Raw genomic sequence first — 15,232 nt, forward strand, 5'->3', positions numbered from 1 at the left:
CTAATACTATTTTGATTAGGATGCTTTCCAAAACTTTGATTTTTGAATAATTAATTTCAGGGTCCTGAAATGGAAAACTCAATTGGTTCAGTGGTTGAAAATGTCATAATGCATACACAAAAGGCCTTACTACTTTACATGATGGGACTAAGCATTTAAGTGAAGGAAGGGGTGATAAGTAGACCCTCCACTTGCAATTTTAGTTTTAAAAAGAAAAAGTAAAAAAAATATTTCTATTTTGAGGGTGAAGGAACCCCCTCCTAAAATATTTCCCTAAGACCTATACAAAGAATCACTTTAAATGTGAACCTTATCGCTGCAGCCGTTGCGTGATTTTAAGACTGAGAGACAGACAGACATCCTGTTACTTTTATTTAAAAATAAGATGCAACCATAATAGAAAAATATACCTAACCCTTTTCCCCTATATACTGTGTAACTAAATAAGCGTAACTAGTGCAAAATAGAGATATTGGTTATGGGTCAAATTATTCTGCAACTACATATTGCTAAATAGGGTGTTTCTACATTAACCGACAATAAGTAGCTTTGTCTAGTTGAGTAAAAAAATAACGGGGAAAAGGGTTAAATAACTGTGGATCCTGTGCCGACTTTCAATTGGGTCTTAGAAAATTATCATGGAACAAATTTGAAGCTTTAATGGAGAACTTAATCGGTTAAGTAACATTCGTTTTTCCTAAGCTACAGACAAGAAAACCTTACTACTCTATTTAATACGAGTATTTTTATTGTAGAGATCAAAATTCTTTACATTAAATCTTCGTAACACTAACAGGACATATCAGAGAATAAAAGAAAATCACTATATTTTAAATGTAAATCTAGATTAATGAACTTTTTTTATTTCAAATTAAAGAAATATTTTTTACTTTCATATTTTATTGATATTTATTCAATCTAATACTTTAAAGTATAATTATATGACACATACAAATGACAAAAATTATAACAAATTTTAAAATAACATAATTTCTATAGAATTTAACTAGTTTTAAATGGTGTCTTTAAAAACATTTTTTAACAAAACAGATACAGATTTAATTGATATTTAACTAAATAATATTATCCATTTTTGGATACTTTTTTTACAAAAAAATAAATACCAAAAAAGCTAAAGTTGAGATTCTAAACTTTAATTAAATAAAAAGACACCCTGTTAAAAAAAACAAGAAAAATACATATTCAATAATTATAAAGATTATTAATTATCACAGCTTTTTGAAAAATTATTATTTTTATATCAAGATTATTTTAGTTCTGACTGAATTTTTCATTATTATTTTTGATAAAACAAACATACATAAAACATGAATTAATACCAAAATATGAACCTAGTAGAAGTGTCGGACTAATTATGACGAAAAAAAAATTAGCCAATGAGAGGCCACTATAAATTTTCCGTTGGTCAATAATGGCCTCTCATTGGCTAATTTTTTGTACGTCATAATCAGTCCGACACTATTACTAGATTCCCAAAATATTTCTAAGTTGTTATTAAATTTAAAAACAGTTTGTAAAAAGACTAATTTGCAATCATCATACCCAAGAAAAAATAAAATTACTCCGTCTGTAGATTAAAATTATTGGTTGAAAGGTTTAGACACAAATAGTTCAGTACTAACGACTGAAAATTGAATTAAAGGATTCAAAGTTTTTTAGCCAACAAATAGGATTACATGGATACCAGTGTCATTAAAGTCCAGTGTCCCCTCTCTCCTCGAAAAACTATTTTCTCCCAATTATGTCCTCTTAAATTTTAGCAAATCTTAATTTGCTTTAAGATTTTAAATGTTTATACATTAAAGACAATATTTCATAATAGCAAAATTGTAGTTGATACTATATTATCCTTAATAAATGGTATATTTCCTATAATATAAAGCTTCATTAGTGTCTTAAGGTGGTTTTAAGAGGAGAAAAAATGTCTTAGTTATAGAAAAAAAGATTCCTCTAGTATTTGAAATAAGAGAGTAAATTAGTTTAACTGGAAAATTGAAATGGAATCAAATTTTCCTACTACTTAAATTTAAGCAACACTTATATGTGTAATATCCTGCCCCCATATTCAAATTTTAAATGTTAGTTTGTGTGAGTGACAGGTTGGAATGATGGAGATGGATGGATTTCAGTCGACTGTGTCCATCAGTCCGTCCGGGTGTCCATCCAAAACAATTATATTTATTGCATCATATTATAGACAGCTTTCCGCGGATAATAAAATACAAAATTGTAAGATTAAAACCAGTTTTGTAAGCCACGATGGCCTTAAGGCAAGGGCTCTCAAAAATGGTATTAATTTTATGATTTTTATTTTATTATTTGTGGAAAATTGTCTGTAATACGATGTAATATGATTTTCAGTATGGCTGGGAACCGGTTCTAATACAACTTTTTAAAAAATTTGCTATAATGTAATATTGTCTGTATCGTATAAACACAACGCAAATATCAGGTCAAATATTTAGGCAAATTGTTGGACTAATTTAGATATAATATGTGCTCATTTTTTACCTATAGGCAAGTATTTTTTAATATCTAAAAATAAAACTATTATTTTTTGATGATTACTAGCTAAAAATACGAAATCTACTGTATATATAAATTTACAAAAATCACTAAAAACAGAAAATAAACAGTAATGTATATTTAATTTATTGTTTTTTGTTCCATTATCATTTTAAGTCTATAATCGAGAGTCTTTATTTTTATCTAATCCATTGATCATTTTCTCTATGTTTTTAATATCACTAGCGCTTTCAGCGCGCTCCCCGCTTTGCCGGGACGCACTTGTTGAGTGCGGCGAGGATGAATTGTGTCGCGGTGAGGATGAATTGGGTTGCGGCGAGGCCATCCCGCCTGATTCATTGTCTAAATCTGGTTCACTTTTCACTTGTGAGGGAGAGCATGATGAGAGGGGCGGAGAGACCGGGGGACTAGCTGGCCCACCACAACCCAAAGGACTAGAAGGACTTGCGCCAAGCAATCGGCCCCCGCCAACGCCGAATGGCAGAGAAGCGGCTAGGCTAGAAAATGGCGATGTAGCAGCTGAGCTGCTGATGGGCGGCGGCTGGGGTGAATATGGCGAGTAGCGGCTATGGCTGTTTGAATGATGCTGTTTAGAAAATAGAGGATGCGACGCATAACTGGCGGCTAGTAAACCAGCGGCTGCTGGATGCTGACCGCTAGCCGCCATGGCTAACTGTGCCTGTAACAACATCGGATTGATGGGCGGAGCAGCCAAGCCGCCGCCGCCGGCTCCAGCCGCCAGAATTTGTGTCAGGTACTGCTGGTACAGGCCGGAGTTGAACAAATTTGTATATGGGCTAAGGGTCAAACTCGGCGGGGTTCCAGAAAGCCCGCCGCGCCCGCCAGACAACGGCGAATTCGTCCTGGTATCATCATTTAAAGCTGTAGGAAATCGAAGGCTCGGTTTACTATCCTCATCTTTGCGCATCAAGGACGTGATATCAAAGCCCCTGAATGGCTTGGACTCGAGTTTGGTGGTCGGGGAGTTGGATGTCGGCTTGGAGTCGGTGTCCATTTCGGTGAGAAGGTGGTGGCTCCCCACCTCAGGGGTAGTTGTGGGGCTGTAACCGGTTGAGCCATCTAAAATAAAAAAAACATGATAATTTTTTAATTAGTTAGATAAATAGGAGTTATGGATTGAAAGAAAAATGAATGGATGGATAGAAAATTTGATAGATATAGTTTCTTATAAGTTTTTTTTAGATAGATATATATGGATTAAAGATATATAGTTGCTAAAAATAGTTATCCGATAGAGCAAAAAATGAATCTAAGAAATAGAAGATATTAAGAAAGAAAGTTAAAAGAAAGGAAGAATTGATAGAAAGATAAAAAAAAAGAAAATCCATGAAACCAGTTTTTAATGTGATTAATTCGCAAGACTAAATAAAAAAGCTTTCATGCAATCTTCTTGAAAAATTTAGGCATTAGAGTTTAGAAAGATTTTAAAGTGTAAGAAAAACAACTTTTCTTGAACATAATTCATTGGCATAAGGTTATATGGAAAATTGTTAGTTAAATAGAAGCTTAGAAACTCTTATAAGTTATATCTTTATAAATAACTTAATAAGTTGACTAATATGAAAGCAATGTTTTGCTCTACTAATAATTTGTCTAATATTAGAAAACCTGCTGAAATTTCAATATGATTTCAAGTATTGATAAATTTGTTGATATCATAGTGGTTTACTATTTTGTACTTCTTTTTATTTCTATACTATTGTATTAGGCAGTACGTTTTTTTTCTGTGTTTGAACCATCCCATCCAGTTTTAAATTTTTGGGAGACTTCGCATAGATCCCAAGATTGCTTTATACTATTTCATTTTTAAATATAATTCTTTAAAAGGTTTTAGGCTATTTTACAGCTTTTCAAGGCTCTTCTTTTCTGTGAATGTTATTTAAGGTGGTTGGTTAACCTCCACCTCCCTCCCCCCTTTGATGTACTTTAGAGGCCTCTAGGGGCGTAGCCGCTAGTGTTGTATATTTGATTCAAGTATCAGATGTGAATCCTTTAAGTATTGATAATTTCTGCACGACTAACCAGACACAACAACAAGACAAAAAAGTCCAGGGCTCGGCAGCTGCGCGTCAGCCGCGATTGAGCCTCAAATTTAAACCTATTTTGATACATTGAATTTTTAAAAATGAGGGATTGATATATTTTGGTCTATTTTAGACTTAGAGCTGATTGTAAAATTGTAAAAGGCAAATTTTCCTAGGGCTTACAGGCGGCTGACGCGCGTCTGCCGAGCCCTGCAAAAAAACTAAAGAAGTTGCGCAACAATAACTCTTAATATCTAAATTTTTCAAAAGGCTTAAATTTTCATTTCATGATTGAAGGGTTAGGTAAAGGTTTCAGAATGCCGTAAACAGGCGCCACAAATATCAAGAAGAGATATAATTCATTGAGAAGGTTTTTTCTTCAGAAATTAGATGTATACCTTTTAATTAATGGGTATTTTGTGTAAATGAATTAGAGTATATCTAACTTTTCTTTATTGACCTATTATTGCAGAAATTGTTGTAAAACAATGTAAAATAAATTATTTAGAACCTTTAATAATGTAATCCTTGAAGACTAGCGTGTAAGCTTCCCATTAAATCAAACAATTTTCCTCTAACACAAACTTACATATACACAAACACTAAAAAATTACACAGAAAAACACACACACATACAAACACTAAATTCCCAGAAACACACATAAAAAAGCTCAAATGCACTATACATGAAAAATGATATCTTTAAGTAGCGCAGCAATAACAGTGTAAACAAATCATTAAATAAAAGTAGCAGGGTGTTGTCTGTCTTTGTGTAGCTAATCATCTCGATAACCACTGAACCTATAGGGTTCTCCTTTACAGTGAGGCTTATTATAGGTCCAGGGAAGGTTTATAACTATTTAAGTGGAGGGTAACTCCACCCACCCAATATAATTTTGAAGGATGCTGTGAGTATTGGTGCAAAAAATATGACGTAACAAAAAAAATTAGCCAATGAGAGTCCACTATAAATTTTACAATTGGTCAATAACGGCCTCTCATTGGCTAATTTTTTTTTGTTACGTCATATTTTTTGCACCAATACTCACAGCATCATTTTGAAGCATACTTGTTTCAATTTCTTTTCTAATATCTCTCAATTACCGTCGGACGTACGAAAATAACTTTAGTTATTTAGTAGACGTGCTACTAAAATGAAACCTACAAGAAAATATTACTCATTTCTATTCCATTCTTTCAATTTTGTTTTTCATGGGGGTAGAAATTATCTATTTTAAAAAGCGCCATTCTTCTAGGCTGAAAGTGGAATGTCTATATTTTCTTAGATTCTCTGTTTAGACATTTCAGCAAATAGTAATTAGCTCCTTAATAGCAAATAGAGTATTAGCACTTTTATTGAAAATGCTACAAAGATAAACTTACAGAAATTAGAAGAAAACTTATTATAAAACTTTAGGGACTAGTGTGATAAACAGTTGTCCCCTCTCTCTGTGTGTCAGCTCCTTAATAAATTTTCTCGTATTCATTCGAATTCGGTGGATAGGAACCGGTTCTCATCCATACGAAAAAACTATGTCTAGCACCGAATTATATCCAGCTTTCTGCGAATATAAAAATGTAGAATCATAAGATTAAAACCAGTTTTTTTTAGCCGGTGCCTTCGGGGCTAAAAAAAAACTAGTTTTAATCTTATGATTGTACATTCTATATCCGCGGAAAGCCGTTTATAATACGATGCGAGAAATAACTATTAAAATCTTTGTTGTTTGGAATGAACAGTCCTATTTTGTGGAAGATAAACGGCTCTATTTAGCAGAGGTAAAATTATATTTAACAACTTCACAACTAGAACATTTCGTTAGACATGAAATACATAATAACACAGCATATTTCCAGCCAAAAAAGCCTCATGATGTGCTGCACTATTATTGTAAAAAGCTGCCCAAAGAAACCACGTAATAGGCTTTGTTCTAAGGAGAGATAACTAACAACCATTTTTAACAGAGATTAATTTAAATATTGTTAGGAAATAAAGTTTTTTTTGTTAGAAGCTTAAGATCTCAGGCTTCTCCTAATGGTTTTTACTTTTCAGGTAAGATTTATATATATCTTGGGATGGTTTTGTAATTTTCTTAACCTTCCTTGCCCTTCCCTTGACTACTACAAAATTTGATATAAACAACAGTAAAATGTAATACAGATAATGGTAAGAAATTGTTGTATAGTAAAGTCTCTTAGTTTGTAGAGAACATCAAAATCAAGAATAAAAAATATTATTTCCAATTTAATAAAGTAAGAAAATATTTAGTCTGTGGAATGGTTATTATGCTGTGTATTTTGTAGGGGCCAATTACACCCAAAAACTAGGCGAAAATTACGGCGAGCACACACACGGTAAAATGGTTGGTTGCGGGTGGTCCGCAGCTAGGGCTGATCCAATTTTCTTACATCAATGGATTTATTATTTCTGGATCTTATACCAGATTATCATGTATTAAGTATAACTTATAACTGGCTATTATAATGAACCTTCTACCATCCACCCCCTGGACCCCATCGCCTTCACTCTTACAGGATCGATGAACGAATAAATGATGTCCATGAAAGCAAGCTAAATTGACGACAATTTTTTTCCCTGTCATAATATCCACATATATTATGCATCCATTCTTACATTATTCAACTTATTTATACTTAAAGCTATGAAATAAGCTTTAAAAAATATGAAAAATTCAGTGATCTAAAGGTATAAGACAATGGCCAGTAAATTGATGAACATCCCTAATGATGATACACAAAATTACTCCTTCTGTAGATTACAATTATTGGTTGAAACGTTTGAACACTTCTCCTAATGATTCCCCCAATCAAAAATCACTAAAGTTCCCAAATTGAAAAAGGTTTCAACATTTACCAAATATGTCAAAATAATATCTACTTTATGACTGTTTTAAAAGGTACACCGACAAACGTCCTACCGCGACAAACGTCCTACTACGACAAACGTCCTACGCGACAAACGTCCTAAGCGACAAACGTCCTACTGCGACATCTCTTAAGTAAAACGTCCTAAAAATTTAAAGGTCGAATTTTGTAATGCACGGATGTATCGGGTTCGAAACCATACCATTTGATAGCCAACACAGACTTTGGGAAAACTGTCGGACAGATTTTTAAAATTTAGCCTATGGTTAAAGTTATTCAAAAAATAAATTTCAGTTAAAGATTATTTTCCTGTGTTTTATCGCCATTTTGAATTTTATATTGATAAGTATTCTTACAATTAGAGGATTTTGTCCTTAAATTTGAAAGATTTTTTTTATTTCATAATTTTTGAAAATTTTTAGGACGTTTTACTAAAGAGATGTCGCAGTAGGACGTTTGTCGCGGTAGGACGTTTGTCGCTTAGGACGTTTGTCGCGTAGGACGTTTGTCACATTAGGACGTTTGTCGCGGTAGGACGTTTGTCGGTGTACCTTTTAAAATGTTCATTTTTTATGTAAATTATCCTTAATTTTATTGGTACACCGACAAACGTCCTAATACGACAAACGTCCTAATGCGACAAACGTCCTACGCGACAAACGTCCTAAGCGACAAACGTCCTACCGCGACAAACGTCCTACTGCGACATCTCTTTAGTAAAACGTCCTAAAAATTTTCAAAAATTATGAAATAAAAAAAATCTTCCAAATTTAAGGACAAAATCCTCTAATTGTAAGAATACTTATCAATATAAAATTCAAAATGGCGATAATTAACACAGGAAAATAATCTTTAACTGAAATTTATTTTTTGAATAACTTTAACCATAGGCTAAATTTTAAAAATCTGTCCGACAGTTTTCCCAAAGTCTGTGTTGGCTATCAAATGGTATGGTTTCGAACCCGATACATCCTTGCATTACAAAATTCGACCTTTAAATTTTTAGGACGTTTTACTTAAGAGATGTCGCAGTTGGACGTTTGTCGCTTAGGACGTTTGTCGCGTAGGACGTTTGTCGTAGTAGGACGTTTGTCGCGGTAGGACGTTTGTCGGTGTACCATTTTATTTACTAAAAATTGCAAAAAAATCAGAACATAAAAATAAATTTAAGATGATTATCTTGAGTAAAATTATCTCAAAATGTATGCTTTTAATTAAAAATGAAATATAAGAACAAAATTTTTTTATTTTAATAGAATGTACGTGATTTTTATTTATTTATCTTTTTACTTACTGGTCAGAAATGTTTTTTAAGCTCCTGGAAAATGTTATACCTTTTATTTTAGCATTTTTATTTGTGTGAGGGAGGGGGTGGGGGTCTTATCGCCATTTTTTGTAGATTATTTATACAATGTTTTTTACTAAAAACGTCGTAATTTTAAATTTTCTAGCCATTTTAAAAAAATTTATAATCCTCTATTATAAATATCAAAATTATAAATCTGTTAATGCTTATCTATAATTCTTTCAAGAGTTATTTAAACCATTATAAGCTATAATTTTACAGTTTTTGATAAATATGAGTAAACTTTAAAAGTATTTTTACAATTTTAAATGGTATGGTATTTAAACTAATTAATATACTTCAATTTTAAAGTTTAAATCTACTTTTATTCTGTGAAAAAGATTATATATCTTTCTTATTATCTTTTTTCATTTTCTGTACTTTTATTAAAATGTTTTTTATATGAAATTTAAAAACTTTAAAGAAAAAAGTATTTTATTGGAAAGCAGGGATCTAAAGGGATAGGACAATGGCCGATAAATTGATGTATATCTACAATAATGTTTCACAAAGTTACCACTTTTGTAGATTAAAATCAGTGGTTGAAACGTTTGGACACTCAGCTTAATGTACCAACAAATCAAAAAAAACAAATAGCTCAATGTCCCCTCCCTCTCCCATTGGAAAGGGTAGGGAATAGCCCAAGACTTATATATTAAAATTAAAATAGCCTAAAACCACACTGAGATTGTGCAATCAATTCAGTGGTAAACCAAATATTTATCTAAAGACAAAAAAACCTTACTTTTTTAGATTAAAGAATGTTTTGAATAACTTACTTTCAAGATCAATATTCTCGTCACCGGCCTGACCAACATCTATCTCATCATCATTGTTGTTGTTATTGTGATTGTTGTGGCTGTTGGTAAACCTAGATAGATAGATAGATAGATAGATAGATAGATGGATATATAGAAGAGTGCAGATAGATGTATGGAATGTTAGGTTCATGAATAGATAAATAAATAGATTAATATTTAATTAATAGATAGATATTTGTAATGTTTGAATGATAAATATATAGATAGATGACCTATATAAACAGAGAGAAATAATAGATGATGAATTTGTAAATTCTAAAGGATAGATAGATAAATAAAAGATGTATAGCAAGAATTAAACTAAGATAGAAAGAATTTTAGGTACCTAGATCCATGACTGCTGGATTTATGATCCAGGTGACTTCTGGAGGATGGATAGGACTTCTGATAGGATTGCAGTGGTTCCCCGATATTTCCAAGGTGTTTCCTGAAAGAAAATATTTAGTTATTAAAGTAAAAAAAATATATTTTTGATTTTTAAGTCTTTTTATTCTACCATACAAAAGATTAATATAAATATTTAGATGGTTTGCTTTGAATATTCATTTTCTACGATGTAGTTTTCAATATTTTAAAATAAAATATTAGGCATCTTTAATATAACTTTTAAAGATGGTAAATTAAAAAAAAATCTTACATTGTGATTTACAAATATTATTAGATGTCAATGTTAATTTTCATGTATTAAACATTAATTTTAAAAGAACCTTTTTTATGATTATAGTCTAAATTAATCAATCTTGCTATGTATTTAATTTTATTACTCAAAATTTTAGTTTTATTTTGTATTTCTTTCCCTCTACTAAAAAAACTAATGAAAAATGCTGTTGAAAGACATTTCAGTTGGCTGACTCAAATTTGCACAATGTAATTTATTCCCCTCAAGCAAACTAGAATATGGCCGGTTCTAAAATCATCAACTTTCATAGTAGTTACACAACAATATTAGGCTGGTTATACCTGTATATATACTGTGATTGATATATATTTTAAAGTTTACAGAATCGTTCTGTGTCTGACTTTGGATACCTACAACCAACTTCCTGATACCAGAAAACACAGTGATATGGAATAAAACTAAAATTTCGTATGAAACTTCGATAAAATATCTTCAACGATTTAGCAATGTAAAATGATTATCATTAAACAAAATTATTTTATTTTTCATTTGTTAATCTTTATAGTTAATAATCTTTCATCAAACTACATTTTAAAAATAAAGCTTGAATGTCCTTGTCAAAGACATTTTTGTTTTATCATTAATCACTTATTCCTTGGTCTATTCTAATTATGAAAGGAATAAACTTTCAATTCAGTGAGTTTTGGTGTATGTGTGTGTGTTTCTGTGTAAGTGTGTGTGTGTGGGTCTAAAAGAGAATACAGAATGTAAGACAGTTTAAGTGTAATTTTGTGTCTGTGTGTCTGTGTGTTTTAGTGTAATTTTGTGTGTGTGTGTCTGTGTGTTTTAGTGTATATATATGTGTGTGTGTATGTTTTAGTGTAAGTTTTGAGTGTGTTTGACGGTGTAAAGTCAGCATCAAGTTTGCAGTTTCTTTGATGTGGAAGTTCGCCAGGGAATAAGGACACTGATAAACTAATGGATGTAGAAAATACGTGGATATTATAACAGGGGAAAAATTGACGTCAGTTTATGTTGTTAACATGGATACACTTATTGATCAGTTCTTACATCCATTAGGAGGACAGGGACGGGGTAAAGGAGGTGGATGGGGGATCGTTATTTTAGCAAACTACAAGCTTCTTTTTATTAGAGTACATGATAATCTGGTGTAACATCCAAGTAATTATAAATCCATTACACTGATAAATCTGCAGCATTTGATAAAAGTGGCCGTTGCTGACAAATTATCGAATGCTATTATTTAATCTATGTGATATTTAATTTGATGATATTCCTTTATAATGCTAGTGTAACCTATAATGTTAAAAATGACGAGTTTTGTCTTAATAATGGCAAAAAAGAAAAATGTTATAACTTCTACCTAAATAAAAAACCTGTGAATTTAGTCATGTTTAAAAACTTTTAATTATTGAACATCTACGTACATGTAAACTCGAATAAGGAAGAAAAAGTAAGAAAATAGTGAAAAAATTGCTGTAAAAAGGCACCTAAAACTTTGCCCAACTGCAATAAAAGAATGTAAAACGAGTAAAGTTGGTTTGAAAAATTGGGCTAAATTTGATAAACTTTTGTGTTTAACATTGTTTTATATATTCTGTTGATTTTAGTTAAAATTTGTTTCATTCGATTGAAAGCATGAATATAGTTATGGATAAGACAAATTATGATCAACAAAATTATTAATTACCTTGTATGTTAATGAAATATATTTGTACAAAAGTTTGAAACCAACCAATAAAAAGTACCCAAAGTTTTTGATTTAAAAAAAAGATAATGTGGTTATAAAACTTTGGGTACCAGTTAAAATACGAATGCGAGGATTATTATGTTCAACAGTAGCGCAGCAATAATAAGCTACCAACATTTAAATTTTTTTGTTATAATAAATAAAGCTTTGACAAGTCATATTTGATAAATAAGCTTAGTTAAAATGCCAGAAAACAATATTTTCTGTTTTTTTGTATTGCAAGTAATTTTCTTTATTTTGAATCACCGCCGCTTGTAAAAAAAACACTTTAAAGTTCTCAGTTGAATGATTGAAATAATTATATCTAGTGGTGTATATTTCAATATTTATTTCAACACCTGCTTTACCACAGGGATATAGGGGTAGGGCAATGGGAAATAAAAATAATATGCCCCCCCCCCCTCCCCTATACTTAAAACAATTAAATTCTTTTCAACGTTTAGTGGATCTGCATGTAAAAGGGTAATGGGGAAAATAGCCTTAACCCATCCTAAGGCTTAAACCTAAAAACAAAATAAACTAAAACCATCACAGTTCCTGCATGAACCTTTCTTTAAAAGGAGAACTCAATCAGTTAAGTAGTTAAAGGAATATTAAGCTTCAGACAAACAGTTTATATACCATTAACTTATCCCTGTATCTCTGAGATACGTCCTGTTAATTTTTGAAATTCTTTTGTCTAATTTTTTTTCCTGAATTTTTTGTTGTTAATTTGGAAGATTTATAATTCAAAATTTTTATTCATTAAAATGAATTAATTGTAGTTTTTAATTGGTTTATTGATTTTTATTTCGGAGCGAAGCAATTAAAATACTATAGAACTTGCAGCTACGCCTCTAGAGGCTTTTAAGATGGTAGGGTGAAAGTCGAATTTTTCATAGGGGCGATTTCTCCTGGGAGGGTGAAGGTACCCTACCCCAAAATAGTTATAAACCTTCCCAGGAAGTTGGAACTATGAGAAGCTACTTTGTAAAGGAGAATCGGATCAGTGGTTATTGGTTAATTTTATATAAGGATCTACTTACTTTTTTAGGCCCTTTGCACCTCCCGTGTCTCTAAAGCCTTTGGCAAAGGGGTTGTGGTCAATTTTGAGCTGGGTAACCTTCTCATTCTGGTAAGCCGTCACCGCGATAAACTGACATTCCTGAAAATAGAAATTGTATAGAGTTGGTTCGCTCCTGTTTTTCTTATATCAATTTATCCCTATTTATCTTTCTATCAACCTAGATACATAAAAAGTAGTGGGACAAAGTGTCTCAAAAATTTGCCATGTTACGTCATAAAAATGTGGGAGATGAGAGGAGAAGTGGGAAAGAAAGCCCATAAAAAAGAGGTAGTAGAGTAAGGTAGTAGAAGAATATCTTTATAGTACTACCTATCTATCTGCCTATCTATATATCTATCTATATTATATATCTACCTACCTTGAAAACATAAGTTCTGAAAGTAGAGTAGGGTAGTTGAAGAATATCACTGGCTCTCACCAGATGGAACCTGGGCTGGTACTTGTGCATAGAGTTCAGGATTGTCTAAAAAAAACAATGAAATTTAAAGCATATTTAAACAAAATGTATTCTTTTCTGTATGTCTTTGGTCAATTTCTCAGGCTTTTATTTATATTTCTACATGTGAAATTTGAACAAATTGATTTCAAATCACATTTAATTCTATTAAGCATAATAAATTTGAATTTTTAATCAATAAATTATTTACTAATATTGTTGAATTAATGCCAAATAAAGGCACTATTCCATAAAAATGACTAAAATAACTTCATACAAAATAAAACAATGTCTGTCCGTCTTTCTGTCTGTCTGAAGTTTTTAAAATTGACGTTTGTTTCCCCCCTGAAGGCCAAATAAATCCTGTGCACGCCACTGTTGAGGTTCAACTGATTTTTTGTCATTAATTCAGTTTTGTACTTAATTTTTGACTTCCTACTTTTGCCAGGGAGAAAGGGACAATGGGCTGTTTATTACACTAGTCCTAGAGTTTTATAATAACGGTTTTTTATTCGTTGGCTTAACAACCTTTGGGACTTTTAATATATTTCAGCGTTCAAACGTTTCAGCCACTAATAGTAATCTACAGAGGGGTAACTGTGTGTATCATCATTGGGGAAGTACATCAATTTATCGGCCATTGGATTATCCCTCTAGATCCCTGTACTAGTGGTATTGAAATTGTATGAAAACGGCTAAAACTGCTTTCATACAATTGTGTTGTATAAAAAGTCTCACACTTTTATATTTATTCCAACTTCCCTTCCTTTGTATCATGTCTATAAACGGTTATTATGTGTTTATACACTAAAGTAAAAGAATAGAGGGGTCATTTGCTATATATAACTCTGTCCACAGGGTATTGGGTTTTTTAAATCAGCTCAAAGCGTGGGAAATATAAACACAGCCAAGTCTCTACAAAAGAACAAAAAGCAATTTGCTAGCAGTCGGAAAGGGTCTCCAGTACTTGGGCCAGGTAGTTGTCTGGATTATACAATTATGAAACAAAAATATCATTTTTTTGTTTTAAAAATTGTTAGAAATGTTAAAACTTAACATGGATTATTATAATTAAATAAGTAAAATAATAAAACACAACAAACAAAAAAAGTTTTAACAGGGATCTAAAGGGATAAATTGATGTACATTCCCAATGATGATACACATAAAGTTACCATTTTTGTACATTATAATTAGTGGTTAAAACGTTTAAATACTCTACTTAATGAACCAACTAATTTAAATTTAATAAAAGCCCCCAAAAGTTTTTTAAACCGACGAATAAGAAAACGTTATTATAAAACTTTGGGAACTAATGAAATAAAGAGTCCAATGTCTCCTCCCTGCCTGAGTTGTAAAGTATTGTAATGTAAAGAAAACAATGTGTAAAATAATTATCCTAATTTTTTACGCCCTGCATTTTAAAATAATGCCAAGAAAAAAGAAATAGTTGATTCATGCATAAACAATAATAGTTGTATTACATACAGCTTTTCGCGGATATTAAGTAAAAAATTGTCTGTAATACAATGCTATACATAATTTTTCAGTATGGCTAAGAACAGTTTCTAATCCAACGGATATTAATCGGTTTCACCGTCATACTGAAAAGACAATTATATCTATAAGTAGCACAGCAATAACAAGGTACAGTATTTCAGATGAAAAAAGAACAGTAATCTTCAAATATAAGTGT

The 15,232-nt window shown here is 31.4% G+C and overlaps 1 protein-coding gene across 1 annotated transcript in view; it reads right to left on the reverse strand.

The window, feature by feature from the left end:
* Nucleotides 1-2,418: 2,418 nt before the first annotated feature.
* LOC145314947 (uncharacterized) overlaps nucleotides 2,419-15,232 on the reverse strand; it is a 31,748-nt gene continuing 18,934 nt past the window's right edge. The window contains exons 5-9 of the mRNA XM_080155022.1: nucleotides 13,459-13,563; nucleotides 13,060-13,178; nucleotides 9,970-10,071; nucleotides 9,603-9,694; nucleotides 2,419-3,627 (exon numbers count right to left, since the gene is read on the reverse strand). Coding sequence (XP_080011148.1) covers nucleotides 2,705-3,627; nucleotides 9,603-9,694; nucleotides 9,970-10,071; nucleotides 13,060-13,178; nucleotides 13,459-13,563 — 1,341 coding nt within the window. The 3' untranslated portion in view covers nucleotides 2,419-2,704. The remainder of the gene's footprint in view (nucleotides 3,628-9,602; nucleotides 9,695-9,969; nucleotides 10,072-13,059; nucleotides 13,179-13,458; nucleotides 13,564-15,232) is intronic.

Source organism: Acartia tonsa, chromosome 3 (genome assembly GCF_053477335.1).
Source record: "Acartia tonsa isolate MP-2025a chromosome 3, ASM5347733v1, whole genome shotgun sequence".
Taxonomy (NCBI): domain Eukaryota; kingdom Metazoa; phylum Arthropoda; class Copepoda; order Calanoida; family Acartiidae; genus Acartia; species Acartia tonsa.